General features: G+C 32.5%; 1 protein-coding gene across 5 annotated transcripts in view; it reads right to left on the bottom strand.

Annotated features, from left to right (window-relative positions):
- The window catches only part of LOC139486504 (beta-alanine-activating enzyme-like), a 54,102-nt gene extending 32,409 nt beyond the window's left edge, over nt 1-21,693 (bottom strand). Inside the window, exons 1-8 of one of the 5 annotated variants that reach the window (XM_071271404.1) lie at nt 21,555-21,693; nt 20,395-20,499; nt 19,045-19,392; nt 17,872-17,931; nt 16,285-16,356; nt 13,108-13,179; nt 2,710-2,862; nt 1,711-1,802 (exon numbers count right to left, since the gene is read on the bottom strand). In XM_071271404.1, the coding sequence (XP_071127505.1) occupies nt 1,711-1,802; nt 2,710-2,862; nt 13,108-13,179; nt 16,285-16,356; nt 17,872-17,931; nt 19,045-19,392; nt 20,395-20,499; nt 21,555-21,557 (905 nt within the window). In that variant the 5' untranslated portion in view covers nt 21,558-21,693. Of the gene's footprint in view, nt 1-1,710; nt 1,803-2,709; nt 2,863-5,358; nt 6,241-7,336; nt 11,002-13,107; nt 13,180-16,284; nt 16,357-17,871; nt 17,932-19,044; nt 19,393-20,394; nt 20,500-21,554 lie in introns of those variants that run through there. The other 4 variants (XM_071271405.1, XM_071271408.1, XM_071271406.1 and 1 more) reach the window with 4 other exon arrangements.
- Between the last annotated feature and the right edge of the window lie 2,420 nt (nt 21,694-24,113).

The following is a 24,113-nucleotide window of genomic DNA, read 5'->3' as shown; positions in this document are numbered from 1 at the left end:
CCACGTATGCCAACAGTATGTAATCAACGAATTCGATAGACTATTGTATACCAAAAGAAGAAGAAGAAAAAAAAGAAACAATTTGATTTAAATACAGGTCAATTTATAACTTGCTTTGGTTCATCGAAGTTAAGAACATAGTAAACTCACAGATTTATATATCAATTAAATTGTTCTCGAATAAAGGACGAAATTCGTCATCATCACAATTGTTCCAACATTCATGTAAAATATATGCAACTGGACGTACACTAATAATCCCCAAGGAATGTGAATATTTTCTAGGAAAACTATTGAGTATCAATTTCGGGATTTATTTTCTTTCTTGATATTCAATGACAGCAATTTAAAGAATAAACTGCTTGTCGGATATTTGTCCGCTTTAGGGGTATTCTTGCAAGTTGAACAGACTTATAATAACATTCAAAAATAGGGAAAGATAACATTAAATTCGTTGTCTTTTAATTTTAAACATCGTTGATCAAATAATTATTTAAGTATATATATACGTTGGGAGACGACGATTATTATAGTTGTCTCAGATTTTAATAAGGACGTTCCCGATTATGAATAAATTTGGTTGACGTTTATCACACTTGAAAAGAATATCTATTCGTAATTTTTCGATTCCATTACAAAAATATTTTTTTCTTTATTCGTACATATTATATTCCGCTTCGGTAGAGTTATCTTCAGATAGTTTCATATATTAATTAATACATGGCTTTCAAAAGTCTAAATGTAAGTGTTCTCGTACATTTTTTCGCCTAATAAAGACAAATAAAAATGATTTAGTAAAGCTATTTCTAATTTCTAAGTCCCCCTTTTTTATGAGACATAAATCAAGGACAAGACTTGTATATCATTTCATTCTGACATATGAATTAAGTTTCCCGTCTTTAACCGAAAATTGTGTATTTCTTAGTAAATTAACTTATTTGAATTCAAATAAATAATAGCACCAAATATAATTAAATAATTCCACGGCGACCAATTTTTATTTGTCACCAACTTGAATATGTATTTTTCATGTGTGTATTAAATGCTACCACTGATCCGAATAGACAGTCACACCTGGCAAGGTGTGCCCTAGAGGCGTGGTTAAATACCGAAGTGCAAATAACAATTTACCTTTCAACAAGCCATCTACGAGTATTGCCACAGAACCGTGAATACACACATTGTATAAACCTAGCCATAGCAGAGATAGTAAAAGGTCAATAATAGTACACCAACATATTGTCTTTACAGATTATTGTACTTTAATTTGTTCACCTTATCAGTCCGAAAATGCATTTATTAAAAATAAATTTATAACTTTTTGTGTTGTCTACAAAAATAATTCGAATATATACGTTTAACATAGATAATTTATATCACGAATGAGTACAATTGAACGTCTGTGCGTTTTATCTTCTTATTATCGGATGGTTATTAGATAAAGCATACGTCATCGGCGCACTTACGATTACGTTAAAATATGATTAAAAACCAAGACTTTTAATGATTGTATTTTAAATCCCGGCATGCAAAAATCAGGAGAAAACGTCACGACCTACAGGAAGTAGTTGATATTTTTTCATTAATTATTGAATTTCTCCTTTATTACTGCACATATAGCGATAAAACTTTGTGAATATATATATTATGTCATAATGAACATATTTAAACCATAAGTAAAAAATCGTGAATTTTCCCTTTAAGACTTACCCTATTAGAACAGCAGGAACAAACTGATTTGGTTCTAAGCACAGACCAATGACATCTGGTGGTTCTGTTTGGACTCCAATCAAACTGCTTATCTACAATGTAATGTTTAGAAAACAAAAGATCATGAAGTTTAAAAGTGGTACAAAAATACCTTGACTAAAATTAATTTTGCATGTATAATTTTCATTAAATTTGACAAACTATTCACTTTGATCCTCTGCAAAAAATACAAAAATTCCAAGTTTTCAATTATGCGCTTAACCAGACAGACATTGTTATTTTCAAAGATGGAAACTGTACATGTATGTCCCTATAACTAATAACAACCTACTTTAAGTGTCTGCATGATTTACAAAACAAAGACACAGTTTTCACATCTTTGATGAAAATATGTCTACACTACCATTTTTGGCATTTAAAGTCATATGAAACCTCAAATTAAAAAAAATGATGCATATGTTTTTTATAACCAAATGGATAGTTTTCATTATTAAAATTATGTACATGTACTTTTTTCTAAAGAAAATTCTTCAATTTGTTGACCATTAGAAGAAGTTTACTTTTTTAATTGCTTGCTTACAGGAAGCAAGTCGCCGACATATTTTCCATATGCAAAGTGAACTTAGCGTGAACCTTCTCGAAAAATCCGGTGATCACAATATGCATGGATCTGTCACTGAAATAAACTATTATCTGTTTGTAAATATATGTTAAACACGTGCTCTATATCCATGCTTTTTTGTTGATTGTTTACTAAAAGGTGAAAATCCAAAAACTTCAGAGTCAAAACACAGCATTTAATAAGCTGCCATATTTGTTAAATCCTTACAGACAGAGAGAAAAAAATTGACGATTTTACGATATATTTGCGTAAAAAATGATAAAATCGTACACAGAAGACTAAGTTTATGATTTATACATGCATTGGTTCAAGAATTGGATAAACATTATTTTTCATCAGTCACTCGTTTCATAGTCCTTTAAATTATTGAAACCTACCTTCCCAGCTATTATCATAACTTGGTTATATGTCATTGTTACTGTCATCTGTCTATCATCATAAACCACAGCTATTCTGTCTTGCCATTGGTCACAATCTGAGACAAGGTCAAATAAAGTTAACTCCTTTTTCAATGACTCAATCATGATTGGCTGAAACATAAATTTCACATTTTTGATATTTAAGCAATACATTTCAAATCTCTACTTAAGTGTTCTAAAGTAATAACACATGTCTAACCATCATGCATCAAGGTACAAATAAATATCCAGAGTGTGACATACATACCAGTAATTTTTTTGTAAACAATGCTAACACTTTTTACTGTAATTTAAAATTTCACTTGTGCTGTTATTATTATGACGCATTTACATTTAAATGGAACGCAAAAAAAATTGACAAGCAATTTTCAACTAACATGTTTGATTTTTAGGCAATGAGTCGATTACGACTGAAGACTGATGCAAAGAACTCATATTGAACAAACTGCTTAAGTGATCTGACCTTCCTAGATCACTTGACCACTGAGGACCGGTATTTCAATGAGCTATACTCATAACTGATTGCAGCTGTCAGGTTAACATGTTTCCTCCCCACCCCAACCCCACGGTTAAAGAAAAAATCTAACAGCTTATGAAGTATACTGTTTCTGCCGATTATTCAAAAGAGACATGTTCTTGTATCTCATTGTCCAAGCTATCTCCGGTTTCATCACATCAACATTTTTGTTTGTTATTATAGTTGCTAATAGAGAACCTGTATTGAACCTCCTTTGACGAGGTTTTTTTTTTTGTTTTGCCAAGCACTTATAAGAGACCATCTTAGCTAAATTGTAGCCTTACTATAAATAGGGAAACTTATAAAACTAGCTGAGGCTATCACAGCGGCTATTACACTCTTTTGTGAATAGATATTTGAAGTTACTGCAACCTCTAGCTATATAGCTATTTCATATCAATGAACTTCTGCATTATTCAGTTGTTGAGTGAAGTGATATAAATAAGAAGATGTGGTATAAGTGCCAATGCGACAACTCTGACATCCAAGTCACAATGTTTAAAAAGTTAACAATTATAAATCAAAAAGTACAGTCTTCAAAACAGAGCTGTTACTCACACCGAATAGCGAGCACAGCCATGTACCAACCAATTATCAATCCATTTGTTTAGTCAGCGATGACAGACCCTTCGTATAGCTATCATGCCATTAGTCTCAAGTACGACCATGAATCAACCATTTATTTCAAACCATAATACTGATTCAATGCCTGTGTTGTGACCTAATGAACCCTCAAACGCTCACTCCATAAGTCCAGTCAAAGAAGACAGACCCATGGTAAAGCTAACAGGCCATCAGTCCCAAACATGGCCATACATCAACCAATTATATCAAGTCATAATACTGATTCAAGTAAATGTATGCTTCCTCCCAAATTGAAGTGACATTGTGCACTTGATTTCCAAATGAAGAACAAGTTTGACCCGATATATCATATTGCCACTTTTTACTCATTGGCGTAATCTTGTGGTAAAATAGTCATGTCGTTACGGTTATAGTGAAAGTGTTAAATGTTTTTTTTAAGACACACCAAATTTGCAAGGTATCAGCTTACACACAGTGCTAAGATTCCCTAAAGCTCAACGGTAATGAACAGAATCCTACTAGTGTTTCAGTGGATCCATTATAATTCTTTGGATACCAAATTTGTGAAATTTGAGGGCACTGGTAAATCCCAATTTCAAATGTTCAAGGAAGTACACATTTTCTATAAACTTGTAATCCGAATATGGCTAAACCATAAATTTTAAATATCCACAAGCGTACAAGTTTTCTTTAATCCACGAAATTTGGTACCCAAGAAAAACTTATGAATTTGCAGTACTAGTGTTGCCATCATTTTGCCAGAGAATGCCAGCACAGTAATGAGTTTTATATGTGTCTAACTTTTACGTGTGCTTACAAATTATCTTTAATGTGACAGATGGTTCACCCACCCATTATTCGATTTCCGATTAAGATTTAAAATTGTGATATGGAAATACATTTTCAAGATCATTGAGATTATCTAGAGTGCCACAACAATTAAGCGATTGTTCAAATTTAGTCCTGGTATCTATGATGAGTTTATTATTGAAAAACATTTTATAATGTGAGCCATCTTGAAAGACCACCTTCATTGTAATATGGGAGTGTCTTATCAATGACATAACGGCATACGACATCTGCCATACTGATTCAGAAGAAACCCATTTGTCCATTGGTCATTTCAGAAGAATCAAGTTCTGGCTAATGTTTACGTTCCTTTGTGCAAATGTCCCATGTGACCTGTTTAATCATGTCAGGAGTAAAAATAAGATACTTTATTCAGCAGTTGACAACAAAATCATTTTAGCCTGCCTTAAACTGTGGTATGTTCTATAAAAACGAAAACATGAAAACTATTTTGCATTTTTTTTTAGGCCCAACACGGTCTGGGCCTTAAGACGCAATTGCTGCTTATTAAATTCCTTCAAAAGCATAAATAAGCAAGCTTTTGGCATATAGAATCGAAGCATGCTTATTTCTACCCCAACATTTGCTAATAAACAGTCCTCTTACAAAAAAAGTGGTCTTTCAAGACAGATCCTTAAGAAGTTATCCATATATACCTAGTACCAGTTATTGAATCCTTTAAAATATTGCCTTCAGTTATCTTTTAAACTGGATCCGTCAATGAAAGCATGTGTTCCATATGCTCTTAAGAAGTCGGTTGAATCTTTGATATTTTCCCGTCTTTCCAATTCCTTGAGTGAATCAGGCTAACCTTGACATATATCCTTTGTGAAACAAGGTCAACCTTTCTATTTCATTTGTGTAAACCAGTCAATCCTTCTCAAGTTTGTTATTAAAATGATTCCTTTCTGAATTCCTCTTGTTGAATTCATCATCATTTCCAAGTCCTCGTATGAAATAGGTTAAATTTATCACATCAGTAGTGTTAAACTATTCATATGGTGTTGAGAACGGGTTCAGCTATGAAACTTAGTGTGTGAAATTATCAAATCAAAGTGTCCTGTTTAATTTTTAACGAAGGCGTAAATACTCCACGCTATACACAAATATGGCAACTGTCAAGATGAATGATGCTTACAACTTTCACAGTTTACATGATTTATGACCGAAGTTTGACGATACACACATCACACTGTTTATTGTCAATCATGATAATTGTTTTAGTTCATGACACAAAGATTGGAAGTGAAAAAATATATTAAGGAAAGCTTTACGATTAAAAAATAGGACATGTTCTAAAAAAATAACATTAATTACAATAAATTAATTAAAATTCATCATGTTGACTAAAATTGATAAAAGTAACCTCAATGTCAAACACGAACTACTTTTACTTAATAACTTGATAGTTAACAAATGCATTTCTTTAACAAATTACTTTTAAAACAACTAATTTACATGTTTTAAAAACAGATTAGGTGGTACCAAACAGCTGGATCTAAATTAATTTGGCTCGTTTAAATTTCATAAAATTTTAACTAAACAAGAGTGCACACGCTGAAATGTTTCGCCTTCTATACTAATCATTGATATTATGTTGATAGTCCTAAGTATAAAGCTTAGTTTTATTACAACTGTCTCATAAACTTAACATTAACCAAGATAACTAAACAAAGACCAATGAACCTTGAAAATGAGGTCAAGGTCAGATGAACCATGCCAGGCAGACATGTACAGCTAACAATGCTTCTATACAACATATATAGTTGACACATTACTTATAGTTTAAGAAAAATAGACCAAAACACAAAAACTTAACACTGTGCAATGAACCGTGAAAATGAGGTCACCGTCAAATAAAACCTGCGCGACTGACATAAAGATCATAAAATATTTCCATACACCAAATATAGTTGACCTATGGCATACAGTATTAGATAAAAAGACCAAAACTCAAAAAGTTAACTTTGACCACTGAACCATGAAAATGAGGTCAAGGTCAGATGACATCTGCCCGCTAGACATGAACACCTTACCATCATTCCATACAACAAATATAGTAGACCTATTGCATATAGTATGAGAAAAACAGACCAAAACACAAAAATTTAACTATAACCACTGAACCATGAAAATGAGGTCAAGGTCAGATGACACCTGCCAGTTGGACATGTACACCTTACAGTCCTTCCATACACCGAATATACTAGCCCTATTGCTTATAGTATCTGAGATATGGACTTGACCACCAAAACTTAACCTTGATCACTGATCCATGAAATGAGGTCGAGGTCAAGTGAAAACTGTCTGACAGACATGAGGACCTTGCAAGGTACGCACATACCAAATATAGTTATCCTACTACTTAAAATAAGAGAGAATTCAACATTACAAAAAATTTGAACTTTTTTTTCAAGTGGTTACTGAACCATGAAAATGAGGTCAAGGACATTGGACATGTCACTGACGGAAACTTCATAACATGAAGCATCTATATACAAAGTATGAAGCATCCAGGTCTTCCACCTTCTGAAATATAAAGCTTTTAAGAAGTGAGCTAACACCGCCGCCGCCGCCGCCGCCGCCGCCACCGGATCACTATTCTTATGTCGAGCTTTCTGCAACAAAAGTTACAGGCTCGACAAAAATTATTTTGACTCTTTGCCAATAATATTTTTTTTTTAAACTTGAACCGCACACTATATTGGAAAAAAATTCCTCGGATAAATAAAAGTTTCAAAAACACTAATTTTGATCATTGAAAAGCTTAACATTCCCTTAAAAATAGAATGTGAATAAAAAGTTCATCTGATTTTTACAGAGTTATCTCCCTGTAGTGTTATTAAAATTCATCATATTGAAGACATTAAATAAATTTGATCTGATAACAATAATCTCAACTTTAAACAAGAACTTTTACTCTATAACTTGATTGTGAACTTTTCTAACACACTACTTTTAAAACAACTAACATTCATGTATTAAAAATCAGTTAAGGTGGTACTAAACACTTTGACTTAAAATAATTTGGCTTCTTTAAATTTCATAAAATTTTCACTAATATAAAATTTACTTTGACCCTTTGACAAAAATATTAAACTTCAAAAAACTTGAACAGCATTTTATTAGAAAAAAAAACTTGGATATATAGTAGTTTAAAAAACACTAATTTCATCATTGAAAATCTTAATATTTCCTTTACAATAGAACATGGATATTAACCTCAACTGATTTTTACCGAGTTATCTCCCTGTATAATGTATTGTTTTGTACCACCTTTAAATATGAGTTCCTTTCTTCCAATCGGATATCATTTATCAGGATTTTTTCACATCAGGTTATGTTCATGGTATGAGCATCAGAAGGGGCAGTAAAATCTTCCCCTTGTTCTTAATAATCAACCATGCCTTTATTGCATTTCAAATAGGTAGTGCAATGTTTGTGTAGTAGAATATCCACAAACATTGGACATGAAAATTTCCAAATATATGATATCTTAAACAATCTACATTAGATTCCATCAAAACAATTTTCATTATATATACATTATGTACAATATCAATGTTAACGTTAACATTTTTCTAATAACCAGGAAATTGGCGACTATTGCCATTCCCTGACCACATCTGTTGATTTGGAATGTTTCCTTGGAACTGATCATGATAATCTAATCCTTGACCCCACTGCATCCCATCCAAAGAATTGAACCCAGCATTGCCAGTGTTGTGACCTAATGACCCCTCAAATGACCGATCCATTTGTCTAGTCAGAGAGGACATTGAGGACACACCCATTGATCCTACTGATATATTTTCAGTAAATCCAAGACCTTGTTGTCTTCTGATGTTTTCAGTTTGAAAGTCTTCATTAAAGGTACCTCTCTGATACCTTATCTGATTAAAATTTTGAGACATTGAAGTATGGTCTGGTCCTATGTTATTTGTAATCTCAAAGTTCCTGTTTTGTGAAGTGTTTCCTGATCTGGAATATTGGACTTCACTGTCAAATAATGACCTTATTTTTCTTTCTCTAGCCTGAGGACTACTATTTATAGACATTGTTTCTGAATCTCTAAGTCCCATTTGATAGTTAGTGTCAAGGTTACCTTGAGAATAAGAGCCGAATGAATCAGCTCCATCGTCATGACTACTATTGTTTACATTTGAAGATGGTTGATAAAATTTCCCACTTCTCTGCCTATTTCTATTGCGAACTCTGTTTCTTTTCCTCTTAAAATTTGTATCTGAAGGATTCAATCTTTGGTTATTAGTGTTCTGCAAAGTGTCTTGGGAATTTTTTGAATTTTCTGAGAGATTAGTCCTTCTTGCTTGCAAATTTCTTAAATGGCGATTACTATTCTTTGACTGTGATTGGGAGCTATTTTTCGAAAACATTTCAGACTGCAGAAGTTCTTTTGGTTTGTTAGATGAATTTTTAAAAAGATCTGAAGTGGGACGATCCATAGACGACTTTCCTGCTGGAGGAAATGCAGAAAGTATGCTCGTACGTCTCTTTTCATCTAATAAGCTGATCAAAATCAGTATAGGTCTCCAGTGGATCAGACCACCAGGAGAATTGATTGGATTTAAACTGAATCGGTCAGGTACCTTCCAATCTTGATCTTGGCAAATTTCCACCATGGCCCAATGACAGGAGGACAACTCTTCATTTTTTGAGACATCAATACCTATACCATTGACAAGATCCATTAAGGCATTGAATGAACTTTGAGGTCCAAGAATGGCCATTTTCAAAGCACGAAGGGCTGCAACACGAGTTGGGGTTACATTTGCTTGACTGATTTTATCAGAATCTTCCACCGTTTTAAATATGCCCGGTATATGTTTTTGAGATGCATGATAGTACAGATCATTGCACTCAATAAAGCACCCTGGAATGGGACACTTTTCAAGCTTGCGTTGAAAGGGTCTACCTTTTCCCACATCAAATTCCTCCCTTTCTGGATAGTCTATTCTGCGATTACGTTCTTCCTCGTCCCTCCAATTGAATTCTCGAGAAGGAAAGTCTTCCATTACATTCTTTCCTCTCAAAGTGTCCTTCACAAATCTGTCACGTTTCGAATCATCCCTCAAATCAAACTCCCGAGAAGGATGATCTTCTGTTACATTCCTTCCTCTGAGAGTATCCTTCACAAATTTATTTCTTTTTTCCTCATCCATCCGATCAAACTCTCGAGAAGGAAAATCTTCCATCATATTTCTTCCTCTAAAAGTGTCCTTTACAAATTTATCTCGTTCAAAATCATCTTCATTGGTCATCCTTCTCCTCTCTTGACCAAAACTCCTATCATGCCTATCAAATCCAAAGGCATTAAATAATCGGTCATCTTCCATCGATGAAAAGTCCTTTCTAAAATCATTCGGATCGTTTCTGAAGTTAGCCAGAGCTCTACATGGAATGACTTCATTGTCTTCCATAAGAACAGGACCAACTCCGAAACCCTGTCTGTTCCCTTTTTCTGCTAATGGGCCCATGTAAAAATCTCTATGGTCCGGTTCAAAGTTTGGACCTTGATCCATCACTTCCATATGTCTATGATGCATGTCATTAGGTCTTCCCATAGAAAAGTTAGCGTGTTCTCTCATCATTTGCCTGCGTTCAACTTCATCAATATCAAAAGGTCTCCTCATGAAATCTTGCTGTTCATCAAACCCTCCTCTCATCCTTTCCCTTTCTTCATTAAACATGACATCACGACGTCTTCTCATAAATTCCTCTTCATCATGATGGAAGTTAGGGTGCTCTCTTCTCATTTCAGTATTTTCAAATCTAGCGTTATAAGGTTCATTCATGAAATCATTCTGTCGTTGTCCAAAATCAAACCCTTCTCTAAAAACTCCTCTATTTTGAGTGTTGTTATCAGGATTCATTGGTCCCATCATCATGTCCCTCGGATTCATTTGAAAAGGGTCATTTGGTCCAAATGGCCGATGAGCAAAATTCTGTTGCATGGAAGGAAAACCTGAACTAAAATTTGGTCTATTAGCTGCTGCAGCTACTGCACGAGCAGCCTGTCTCAATCTTCGAGCACGGCGTCCTGCAGAGCTCTCCTGAAATCTTTTTTTTTTAAAACTCCCAAACTTTGGGTCTGCTTTTTTAGAGGTATCTACCAGTGTGCTTTTGTTTTCTTTCGTTTGAGGCTTTGAATTTGTAGCAGCTTCAGCTGCCTTCGCAGCCTCTCTGCGCTTTCTTTGACCTGGTCTGATTCTTTTCCCTCTTTTTCTCGGCATTTTTAAACTAGACACAGTCTTAATGGTTGGTGATTTTCCATGATCCTTCTGTGAATATCAAGAAATTTGACTGATTAAATTTAGTGCTGTTTTATCGGTCAATTTTTTAATGAAAATAATCACATGGAAAATAAGTTACAGTCATCATTAATTTTCCATCATTTTCAATTTAAACAACCCTCTGCCTCCCCCCTCCCAAAAAAATATATTAATATCAATTTCTACTGGGTTATAATACATGTAATTATGATAATGAAATTGGTGTTTAATGTCCAACTGCAATTATTTCATGCATATAAGGATGAAAACATGTTAACATGAAATTAACCTTAGATATACTTAAGGAATGACTGTAATATTTTTTCTGTCTACGAAGAAATAACATTAAAAAGTTGGTGCACACTGAATAACGCCTGTAGCGAGTTATTTAACAGTGTGCACCACATTTTTTATGTTATTTCGAATAGACAGAAAAAATATTACAGTCATTTCTTATAATTTAATTCTAAATTCCATTTTAAACCGTAGAAAACCATGAAAAAACGTTTATGACGTCACGGTCACATGACTAAATTATGTCTATGGGCTCATAACAAAATAACATCAGCCAATCAGAAGACGTGTTACATCCAAAATTAAATTATATTGTAATGGACAAACATGTTTAACTTGCCTTTTATAGTACTTCTTTGGATTGTTAACTTTCATTGGAAGATTTCATGGGTACATATGAAACACAAATAAAAATGGTCTTGAATGAATTACAAATTTTCTATGGGAAGGTATGCTGACTTTGTCAAAAGAATTTTAAAATCAAATATCCATTACATTGAGTTTGACCCAACCCATGAAATTTGGTACCATGAATAACAAATAAAGTCCAGAGACTTTCACCGTATCTGGACAAAATCATTGTATTCTGGTTTTACGTCGGATTCGACTATTAATATTATTATTTCCAAGGGGAATTACTCTTTCCAAAATAGTTAATCAGCACTGATTTTCTAACTTGTCTTAGCATGCTGAGATTATTGATATAAATTTCATAAAATTCTGGATATAATTGTACACATGAGAGCGCTAACAGTAACAAGACAGAATGGGTTAATGCGTAATATTTCCATGTCCCCTCACAACCCAATGTTAAAGTAACAATACAAGGTAAAGTGGCATATTTTTCTTAATTGGCATCAATACACTAAACTGTAAATATGCTAAATTCTAATATGACGTGCTTCTTTCGCTTTAAATACAACACTGTGATAAAATTCTCGATACGTCTATAATTAGCGCAGACTCAGAGATATACATAATAATGGCTGTTACAATATACTTCCCGAGTAAATCTACATGTATTTGAACCTATTTGCAGACCCTTTGCCGATTTTATTTATTTAAAAAGTGCCATTAAAAAAAGACAAAAGAACTGTTATTCTTATTACATGTATAACGCTAAGGATAAAATTTGAATATCACCACCCAGGCCATGTGTAAATTTCCAACAATCTATTGCTTCCATCACGACCATGAACTATTTCTTAAATAAAAATTTCATCACCATGTCAGACAGAGCTAGACAGAGTTCTCGAAAAGGGGTGGTCCAAAGGATTTGACCTACAAAACTTGCAAAGGGGTGGTCCAAAGGATTTGACCTATAAAATTTGCAAAGAACAGACACAATTTTGGTATTTTGTTATAGAAACAGTACATCTAGTAGTGAGGACCAGCAGTTTTTCTTTTTAACATTTCAAGTTAATGTGACTTCAACTTCATCAAAACCTTCCTTGACCAAAAACTTTAACCAAAACTTTAACCTGAACTTCACACTATCATTTTCTATGTTCAGTGGACATAGTGGACCGTGAAATTAGGGTCAAAACTTTAATTTAGCATTAAAATTAGAAAAATCATATCATTGGGCACATGTGTACTAAGTTTCAAGTTGATTGAGCTTCAACTTCATCAAAAACTACCTTGACCAAAAACTTTAACCAACGCACAGACCAGAAAACATAATGCCCCTCTACTATCGTAGGTGGGGCATAAAAATCATGAATTAACAAATAATAACACAAAATATTTCAATTTCCTGTCGTCTGCTCAGGGTATGCCACATTATGCAAACTAAAAAAACATCAACTTGTTTTAAAATACCTGACTCTGTTGACCCGATCCTGACTTCTCACTGGTACCTGACTTGATAATATTGGCATGGTCTTGTGGTTTCTACAAATACATAAAGAATAACCATACACTGTCTTGAAATATAAATTTTATTTGTACAAGTCAAATTAAAAAGATAATAGCTGAGTAATTATATAGTTTTATATTTTGAGAGAGTAGTGTATGGTGATTTTTTTATGCTGCAACTCATATAACTATTCCAAATGAAGTATTTAGAAATTTAGCAAACATGCACTTTAAATGACTTCATAAATAAAATTCATACTACAGCTGTAATTCATACTACAAATCGATCCTACAACAATATGGAGGAGACATGCCGATCAAATTATCGATTCAAACGATATACACGATGTTTGAATCGATAATTTGATCGGCATGTCTCCTCCATATTGTTGTAGGATCGATTTGTACTTGATACGACACAGGTCCAGTTTTCGTTGATATCGTCCCTGGTGTCCATTTATTTTTGTTCCGGTAATCACGGACTACAACTGATTGTCCATCATTAAATTCACGTTGGTAAGTTTTTCTACGGTCACACATTTCCTCCTGTTTAGTTTGAACTTGGTTTTCAATGTTCGGTCTTAAAAGATTCATCCTTGTTTTCAAATCTCTTCCAATCATAAGTTTTGCTGGAGTTTTCACAGCAGAGCTCCAGATAAGCTGCGTATTTGCGTGATCACGCAATAAAAATAATAAAAAGCCCAATGCAATTGCCCATTGCAGGGTTCAATAACCATGATAACCCAATTATTTCAAAGGAAAACCCAATTATATGCCCAAACCATGAGTTCTCAACCCTTTAATTGGCTACTGTTTGCGTTATTTACCCTTATCCATACCTGCAAACCTGTGACGATGACAATGCAGGTCATGACCTGCATTGAAGAATCAAATATCAGGTCATAACGCGTACGAACTTTTTCGAGCTGAATTTCAGTATTTATGGTACATTTTCTTATAATGTATATCAAAGATACCAAAACATCAATGCATGCTCACTTGGTTAAGTCATTTTAAATCTTATTTATTATTATTTCATTACACTTTTAAAGATTTTTATAAACTTATGTATCACAGTCTTATGTCTTTTACTTTTTGTCATCATCTAAACTTTATTTTTCAAATGTAATTTTAAAATTTAAACATACCATGTAGAGGTTTTACATGTATGAACATTCATCTCTCAATTGACAAGGAAATTAGACTATGATAAAATATAGTAATACAGTTAAAGGAAGTATAAATATAAAAAATAATTTTCAACTTTTTTTTAAAAATTGTATAAAGGTATAAAAATAATGAAAAGTTATTTTTCAATATGTATTTGAATTTTATATTATTATGATTTAATCTTTTTCACCCATAAAACGTAAATATAAGGAATAATTTTGAATGGTGACAAATAAGGGGAAGTAACTCTTAGTTGAAATATCTTTGTAAAACAACAGGGCAATTTATTTACGACCTAAAGCTAAGGTAATTGGTGTTAATTAACAGTGTGTTTGACACCAAAGCTGTCAAGTGAAGCCATGCACTTAATGGGTCACTTAATTTGACGGTTTACATAGCTAGACGAACTGCCTGTTCATGGAAGAATTAAGAATTTGCCGGTATTTCAAAGGAATATAACTTATGAAAATCAATCTCAAGGCTAAGAAATACGGGTGAAATCGGGACAATTTCGGAATTCCCAGGTTATTTCAATGACCCGGCGGGTGATCCGGGTGATCCCTTAGAATTGTGAAAATCTCGGGTCACACCCGCAGAATCCGGGTCAGTTGACAGGTATGCTTATCTGTTTACAGTCGTCGCGTAAATCTATGTTTATAATATTTATAATTGGAAATTTCCTTTCGTTCTAAAAATAGATCCCTGCATCATGTAGCTGAAATGGGTCCCTGTTGGAGTTTTCCGTTGCTCAATAGGTACACGTTTTTGAAAACATTTTTTGCATTGCTCGAGATTTATCATAACATACATTGAATTAAAACGAAAGTGAATGTCCGGTAAAAATATTAAACAGAAGCATGTTTTCTGCTTCTTTTGAAAAGCTGAGGGAAAGTTATGATAACAAGACTCAGCCAGTGTTTTAGGAAGCGTCCATCGAAAGCACGGGTGTGTGTGCGTACCTTCTAACGAGAACATTGCTAATAAACACGGGGTTTCGTCAAAAACGAAATCAGTTGGAAAAAGTGAAAGGCCAAATCAATTATGACATGATAAAGCATGAAAAACCAAAAGTTCTAATTAAAGACAACTAAACCCAGATTTATATAAATTGAATAAACCAAAATCATTCAAGTATAATTAGAGTATTTTTTTTAATTTTATTTTACGGTTAATTAATGAATACACACACAGGCACTGGTCTCAGAATTTATTATATAAAGGTGTAAGACGAGTGCCTGTTAATACACATATCCGTTTTTGTGAGAAAATACAAAACTGGCAGAAGGTTTAGAACGGGACACAAATTAAACCTACAATTGCTCCCCAGTGAATAAACCAAATAAAACAGCTAGCAAATAACCCTAACCCTAACCCTAAACCAAATAAAACAGCTAAACAAAGAAAGAAACATATTTAAGATGGAAAAAAATCTGGGGTTGATATTGCCTAAATATTCAATATTGTGTTAATGAAAAAACCCAATACATTCAGGAGCTTGGTGGTGAAAAACCCAATTTGATATTAACATGAGGGGTGAATTGGAATTGATAATGCAATTAAAAAACTTTATCACCCAATTATATAAGAAAATGGTGGGTAAAAAACCCAATTTGTGAATTCTTATCTGGAGCTCTGTCACAGTAACACATTTTCACAGTGATAAACTAGGTGATATAGGCATGATATGGTTAGAGATTGTATACATGGTATATATCACAATTGATTATAATTTCAATGCAATCTGACTGGGTATTAACACCTGAACACAGCTGTAGTAAATTATATTATTTACACAAATGCAAGTAACATGTTCTCGACATCAATTCAGTAGGACAAAACTGACAAGGCATGCCAGTTTTCTTGCCTTAAGTCATAAATTAACAAATATTAACACAAAATATTTCAAAATGTCCTGTTGTCTGCTCAGGGAATGCCACATTATACAAACTAAAAAAACTGGTTTTAAAATACCTGACTCTGTTGACCCGATCCTGACTTCTCACTGGTACCTGACTTGTTTATATTGGCATGGTCTTGTGGTTCCTACAAATATAGTATATATTATATGTCACTGAAATGAAAAACAAAAACAATGATATATGGCAGTCAGAGCTCAGACATAAATAAGTCTGAATCTGCTTTTGACTCATAGGGGTCTAAATTTGTAAGTTTTAGGATTTGTCTCCCTTTAATGCAAGACAAAATACGACTTTAGTAAGTCAAATACTGTTAAGCAAGAAATGATTGACCAGAATCAAAAAGTTGTAAATATCGACTCCTACAAGTCGATAAGGTACCAAAATTGGTTAACTTCAAGACGCACCTATATTTATAAAAAGGTCATGCATCTAAATCAAATAATGACAACATTGTAAGCCAATGCTTTGTCTTCTAAAGAAAAATATGAATGAGAGGCTAAAAAATGGGAGAATCATGTTAATTAACCTTACAATGCAACCACCTGGATCCACACTTAATGAGGTAAAACATCTGTGTTTAGTAAAGATGTTCAATTAGATAATTAAATATAGATAGCTCAAGTCCTTGTGAACTCTCAGACAGGTTTTTGCTGTCATAGGTGGTGTACTTTGGCCACCAAGTCAAGTTAAGTTTTTTCATCAACATAAATAGACCTAAACAAGTCTGTCATTTTGTGACTTAGATAAATCTAAAATTGAAAACACATTTTTATAATAAATACATGTTTTGACTTCTTCAAGTCAAAAACAGAAATCGACTTGTTTATGTCTGGGCTCTGACTGTATGGGGCAAACATCCATGGCGCAAAGTCAGAACAAGCACAGCAAAAAAAAAAAAAAACACAAAAAAAAGGACCAGCACATTTATTGCTGTTCTTCATCTCAAAGTTACAGTTCCCATCGTCCATCTGTAGGACAAAAATGTTCACGATTCATGGCATCAATATACCATTTGAGCATTCTACATGGAGTTAGGGTTGTTTCCAAATGGCATAATAATTAACAGTTTACTCAAAATTGTTTTATATTTGTAGTGAACATATTTAAATTGAAAAAGAATATTTTAAGCCTCATACTTTAATCTTTTGATTTTTTTTATTTGAGCATCCCTAGTGGATCTGACAAGACGCATGTGTTTGGCGTACAAAAATTATAATCCTGATATCTATTATGGCTATGACACGTTTATAGTGAAATACTATGATATAGTATATATATTCACTTTATACTCATAAACTCATAAAATATGAAATTATAAAAAAAATTGTTTTCAACTAGACAGCATTACAACAACAAATTTATCATAAACAGTTATCAAAGGTACCAGGATTATAATCTAGTACACCTGATGCACATTTGGTCAACATAAGACTCATCAGTGATGCTCATATCAAAATATTTAAAAAGCCAAACAGTATTGTAATGTAATAATTCAGTCTCTTCTAGTTCATGAAATTCTGTCATAATAAATCCTTGAAACATTTTTGATTTGCGTTTTTAAGGAAAGTTCAAGATTGGGATTAAAATTATGTATAACATGTGGATCTATAAATAAACTTTAAAACAAAAAATGTCTTACCTTCTTAATTGTATCAACCCCCTGATCCTCTGAAGATTTCTCCAAGCTTTCATTTGACTCCTGTAGTATAATATGATAAAAATAAACAAGAGCTTGAACATAATGAGAAGGAGGAGGATCGAGAAAATTGCTATGAATCTAACTGTTTTTTTGCCCATATTTTCAGTAAAATGATGATGATAACAATGGATGGCTGCTTATCATCCTGCATCGTTATACATACTCAGGACAAGACAAAAATTGAAAATGGAAATTGGGAATGTGTCAAAGAGACAACAACCTGACCATGGAAAGACAACAGCAGAAGGTCACCAACAGGTCTTCAATGTAGAGAGAAATTCCTGCACCCGAGGCGTCCTTCAGCTGGCCCCTAAACAAATATATACTAGTTTAGTGATAAAGAACATGTTTAAGAAATATGAATATTAACCCTGCTTTTAAAATGTATAAAAGTTTTGTGGTTTTGATTTGAAATCCAGGGAAAAAATTGATACTGTGGAGTCATTATTATTCGTTAATAATTAAATTAGATGTATGTTTCATTATTATATGTTATTCTGATTGGCTAACTGTGCATCACATGTTATCCCTTAAGCAATTGCATTTCACAATAAAACTTTTCATTCATGATAACCCGTGGTTCCACAATAAAGTGCACAGGTAAATTAAATTAAAAAAAACGATAAAATTTGTGTTTTCATGATCCTAGCTAAAAAATGTAGTTATAAGTATTGAATGCTTCTTATAGTAACTTCATAGGGTGTAAAAACGTTCACCTTGCGCACATTTTTAGAATTAAGTGCTTCCACGCTTCGTACAAAATGTACTTCAGTCAACGTTTTTACATCCCAATGAAGCATTCAATTCTTAAGTAACAATTTTCATGGGTTATGGTTACAAGTTAACCACGAATTCAAATATCTAACGAATTACAAATTTTCTATAGACTTAAACTTTGTACTGTTGTTTGCGGAGATTGGCAAAACCATGAAATAAAAAATCCCAAAAATGCAAGCTTTGTGGAATACACAAAAATTGATACCCACGAAAATAAATGAATCCACAGTACCCAAAATTCAACATGAATCAAAAGTCATGACAGAATATAATTTATAATATAAAAAAAACAATACAAATATATACTAATGAAATAATATCTAATTTTACAAGTACCTTTTTTATTCTGACCACTTCTTGGTCAGTTGGGTCTTTTATTGGTGCCTCAGTGGGGTCTTTTATCGGCACCTCAGTTGGTGCTTTTATTGACGTTTCAGTTGGTGCTTTCATTGGCAAGTCTGTTGGTGCTTTTACTAGCACCTCAGTTGGTGCTTTCATTTGGAGGTCCGCTGGTGGTTTTATTGGCGAGTCAGTTGGTGCTTTTATTGACCCCTCAGTTGGTGTTTTTATTGGTGAGTCAGTAGGTGCTTTTATTGGTGAGTCAGTTGGTGGTTTTATTGCAGAGTCATTTGGTACTGTTATTGGAGAATCATTTTGTTCTTTCACTGTAGAATCAGTCTTCTCCTACAATAAAGATTGAAAGTTCTAATATAGAAATATATACAAAGTGGAACAATCAAACGATGCGGGTCATTTATGAGGGTATGAATGGAATTGGCAATTCAATTCTACATTCTCAAATTTGATAGCCATTTTTCTTTATTCCTTATAAATTTTGCCCCTTTTTCTTTATGTTCGTGATTTATTTATACAAGTTATATTTGTGTGCCCAAATGTTTCTTAATTCTTTTTTTTGTTTGCTTACACATCATGTACATTTTCTCTTATCACAATCACCATTGGCATTGCTATATGGCTATAGGGAAAGGTCGGTTTCTTTCCTCAGAAGAAACATGGAAAGGACACAGAGGGAATCGAACAAAAAATTCATAGTGAATATTAAAAATTTATAAGTTATAATCTTCAAAATTATGTGTGTAACCATCTTTATCTTTAAAAGGGTTAAAATATCATAATTTTACAAGAGTCTATAATTTCGAAAATTGTAAAAAAATTTCAAATTTGTTTTTACAAAGACGAAAATCAAGGTCAAATCTATTTTGGCAAAATTTGTTTCTCTGTGAATTGAACATGTTGAAGAGGGAAGGACAAGGGAAAAAATTCTCACCGTCGGAAATAAACTGTTGGACATGCCCTTGAGAGAAGTGACAGGCGCCATGCAGGTAACATGATGAACATGTTGGATCCTTTCTCATTCTGTACATGCCTGTGTTTCAGTGGTTGTAGTTTGTTGTTTGATCAGTTTTGTTTTTCATGTTATACATAAAACCAATCGCTATTTTTTTTGTTTAAATTGATTACATTATTGATGAAGGACATTCACAGAGACATTTGGTTGCTTTTTTTCTACATTATTTAGTCTCTGTTGAAGAGTTGTCACATTGGCAATCATACACAGTGACAGCTTCTTCCTTTCATAATGTATAAAAACACCACATAGCCATCACTTGACCTTAAGATTAACAGACTGAGAGAAGGGATGTGATGGTCAGATTAAATTCACACCTGTGCAATGGTATCATCCTCGTCAGAACCTATTTCATCAACCATAACCATATCACCAAAGTCTTCTGGGAAATCTGGTGCCTCATCTTCATCCTCATGGACACTCTGCAATATGTATAAAAGATCAAGCAAATCATAAAAATGTTAGACACTAGAACAGTCAGGGGACTTACTGAAATAAGTGATTTTCATATCACTTATTTGAGTAGCAAATTTGAAGTTTTGTCACAAATTGTGATTTTGTAGTTTTACCAAAATTTTAAACACATAAGTTTAAATAACATGAATAATATCTTTTCATCAATAAAATTGAAAAAAAAAACTTTTTGTTTATTTTATGTAGCAAGGTTTATGCCTTTGATTCTATCATTTGTCTGCAAATTCTATTATAGTTGAAACAATGCTAAAATAATGGCTTTACATAATGAACTGATATTTTCTTAACAGATTTTTCCCAGCAGTGGGATTAATTTTTTTCCTGTAAACTTCAAGGTTTCATCTTTCAGATTAAGTAATAAATTCAGTTGTTCGTGATAATCATTTCACTGTTGGGTAGTGTTGAAATTAGTGGGGTTATTAAAATAATGATACTTAAATAAGTGACTTTTAGGAAGGAAATTGAGGCATGATACTCAAACAAGTGATTTTAATGTCATTATCCTAGATTCAGTACAAGGTCATCACCTGAAATGACCTGGTCATCCTAGAAAACACAGATGTTGGTTCTGATAGTTTTACAAACAGTGAAAAAACTACATGAACTATGTGAAGTGAATTAAGTTTTTTATCCTTCATTGAACTTTTGATGTCATCCATAAGATCTTACTAAATTTATACAAATCTTTGAAACATTGTAATCATGACAATGTCAATTGCCATGATGACATTCTATTGCACATCTGAGAGCCTGAGGAATCTCCTCTTTGAACATGTTGAACACAAACACAAATAATTTGAAAATGGCCTTTTATTTAAAAAATAAAAATAATGGGGGAAAGGGGGCAAGGAAATAACCCCAAATCTGCACGTGCTGTGATATGTGTACTTTCACTTTAAACAAAAATTATGCCACAAAGAATAAATAATATTTCAATAATAGAAAGAATATATACATTTATGTACTTTTGTGTAATGGAGAATAATTTTAAGCAAATCATTACCATTTTTCAACAATAGGGAGAACAAAATCAAAGCTCAAAATTTCTGTGTAGAAAATCAAAATAACGCTACCATTGTGTAGAATTAGTGGCTGGTAACTCAACACCATTGTTTCAGGAAAAGCTTTTCTATGAAATAACTAAACACCAGTAAGACAAGTAACTATTATAACGTACAATATGGCATTTAATGAAATTGTGGAACAAAACTATAGTTTTCGCTAACTTTGTCTTTTTGATATATTTTTTTAATATATAGATATAGGGGAAGGTCTATTAACAGTATTAACAGGACAGATAAAACCAGGACAGTTATTTTCGATACGTTTTTATCTGTAACTTTTGTTTTACTCAACAAATTGTTAAAATGTAAATTGTATAATAAAGAACAGTGAATTTACTTATATTATTTGTAAAAAAAATGAAAATAAAAAATAATTAAGTTAAAAAAAATCTGCCAAGACAGTATAATTTTATGAAAAAAATGGCTAAAATTACCGAGAAAAGTTTACTTATAATTGAAATATTTTCTCCAAAACAACTGTCTGGCATAATATTTTTGTACGATTATAAAGTTTATGGAATATTTATTCTAAAAATCTATGATTCAATATTTTTTTCATCTTTTAAAGGTAAAAAAATCTGCCAGGACAGTAGCCTTCATGTTAGAAATTTTGTTGAAATTATTTCAAAATCAAAATACAAAGTTAAATATCTTCTCTAAAATAAATGTCTGGTAAACAAATGTTACTTCATTGGAAACTTCAGAATATAAGCTTTATGAAAATATAAAATTATATGAATTTTTATGTCACTAACGTCAAAAAAATCTGCCAGGACTGTAGCTCACTCCGTTAAATCCTAAGAAAAAAATGGCTGAAATTGTCGAGAAAAGTTTACCTATAATCGTAATATTTTCTTCAGAACAATTGTCTGGCATAATATTTTTTTTACAATTACAAATTTGAAGGAATAATCTTTCTAAAAATCTATGATTTAATATTTTTTCTTCTTTTAAAGGTTAAAAAATCCCTGCCAGGACAGTAGCCTTTTACGTTAGAAATTTTGTTGAAATTAGTTCAAAATCAAAATATAAAGTTTAATATCTAATTCAAAATAAAAGTCTGGTAAACAAATTTTAGTTCATTGGAAAGTTTGAAATATAAGCTTAGAGAATATATAAAATTATATGATCATTTATTTTACTAACGAAAAAAAAAATCTGCCAGGACAGTAGCCTACTCCTTCTGAATTATCAGCTGGACATTAGCCTACTATATGCTACATGTCTTATAAATAGCAGAAATCAACATTATTTTTATATAATATGATAATTAAGACTAAATTGTTTAAAAAAAACTTTAAAGCAAAAACAAATTTGCCAGGACAGTACTATTACATAGGAACAAGTGAAAAATTTTCAAAGATTTGTTTTTTAGTTTTCAGTTTGAAATTTATCCGTGATAGAGTCAATAAAGTTAATATTTTTAGAAAACATAATTTCATTGGTGTAGTTATTAAAACATTATTTAGTTAATTTGATTTGATGATTATATATATGATATATCACAGACAGAAGACATATATCGGAACTATGTTTTGACAGTAATAAAAACAGTTAAACTTCAAAGTCACTGATTGGTGTCAAATCCTCAAAAGGTGTTTATTCACTAATAAGTTAGAGACGACATCAAAAGATCGATGTAGGATAAAAAACTTAAATCAAATAGTTTGGAGGGGGGGGGTAAAATTCTGCAAGTTTTGTATATATAAAATCGATTGGTAAATCAATTTTTCCCAAATTTAGTTAAGAGAGGGGGTGGGGAGGGGGTCACATAGGCGGATCCAGGGGGGCACTTGGGGGCCCGGGCCCCCCTTTCGTGGGAAAAATTTGGTTGATTATATAGGGAATCACTGAAGCATGACTGGAGCGCCCCCCCCCTTAGGAAAAGTTCTGGATCCGCCACTGGGTCAGTAAAAAAACTATGTGAATTAACTTTTTTTTATCCTACATTGAACTTTTGATGTCGTCCCTTATGTGTTTATAATAGAGCACAGGAAAGTGTTTCCTTTTTTATTCCCTTACACAAAAACAGATTCTTCCATTTACACCCTTACATGTTTTCTAATGAATCAAATGCCATGCAGTCACATTTAACTACATTCCACCACACTAGTTTACCTTTTTCAAAAAAATTCACAAGATGTTCTATACTAGTCCTAGTTGTTCTACATGTATCCCACCTGAAAAAAAATTGTAAACACTAAATTCTAATAAATAAATTTGTTGTATTAACTGTCTTCTGATTGGTTAAAATTATTAGTTTTATTTTCAATGTTGCCAATTTTGATGGCGACACGCCCACTCTGACGTTGTGTATTCATACGCCAACATGTGTGTACGTTGTTATTGTTAATATATATAATATAAAAAGTTCTTTGAGCCTTATTTTTGATAGAAATTAATTTATAATGAATGGCAATAATTTATTTTGATTTTATTGAACCATAAAACTAATTTTTGACTCTTCACATTTTACATAATCCGCTTCGCGGATTATT

The sequence above is a fragment of the Mytilus edulis genome, chromosome 8 (assembly GCF_963676685.1).
Source record: "Mytilus edulis chromosome 8, xbMytEdul2.2, whole genome shotgun sequence".
Classification (NCBI taxonomy): Eukaryota; Metazoa; Mollusca; class Bivalvia; order Mytilida; family Mytilidae; genus Mytilus; species Mytilus edulis.
The sequence above is the reverse complement of the archived record's forward strand: the minus strand, read 5'-3'. Positions and strand labels throughout refer to the sequence as shown.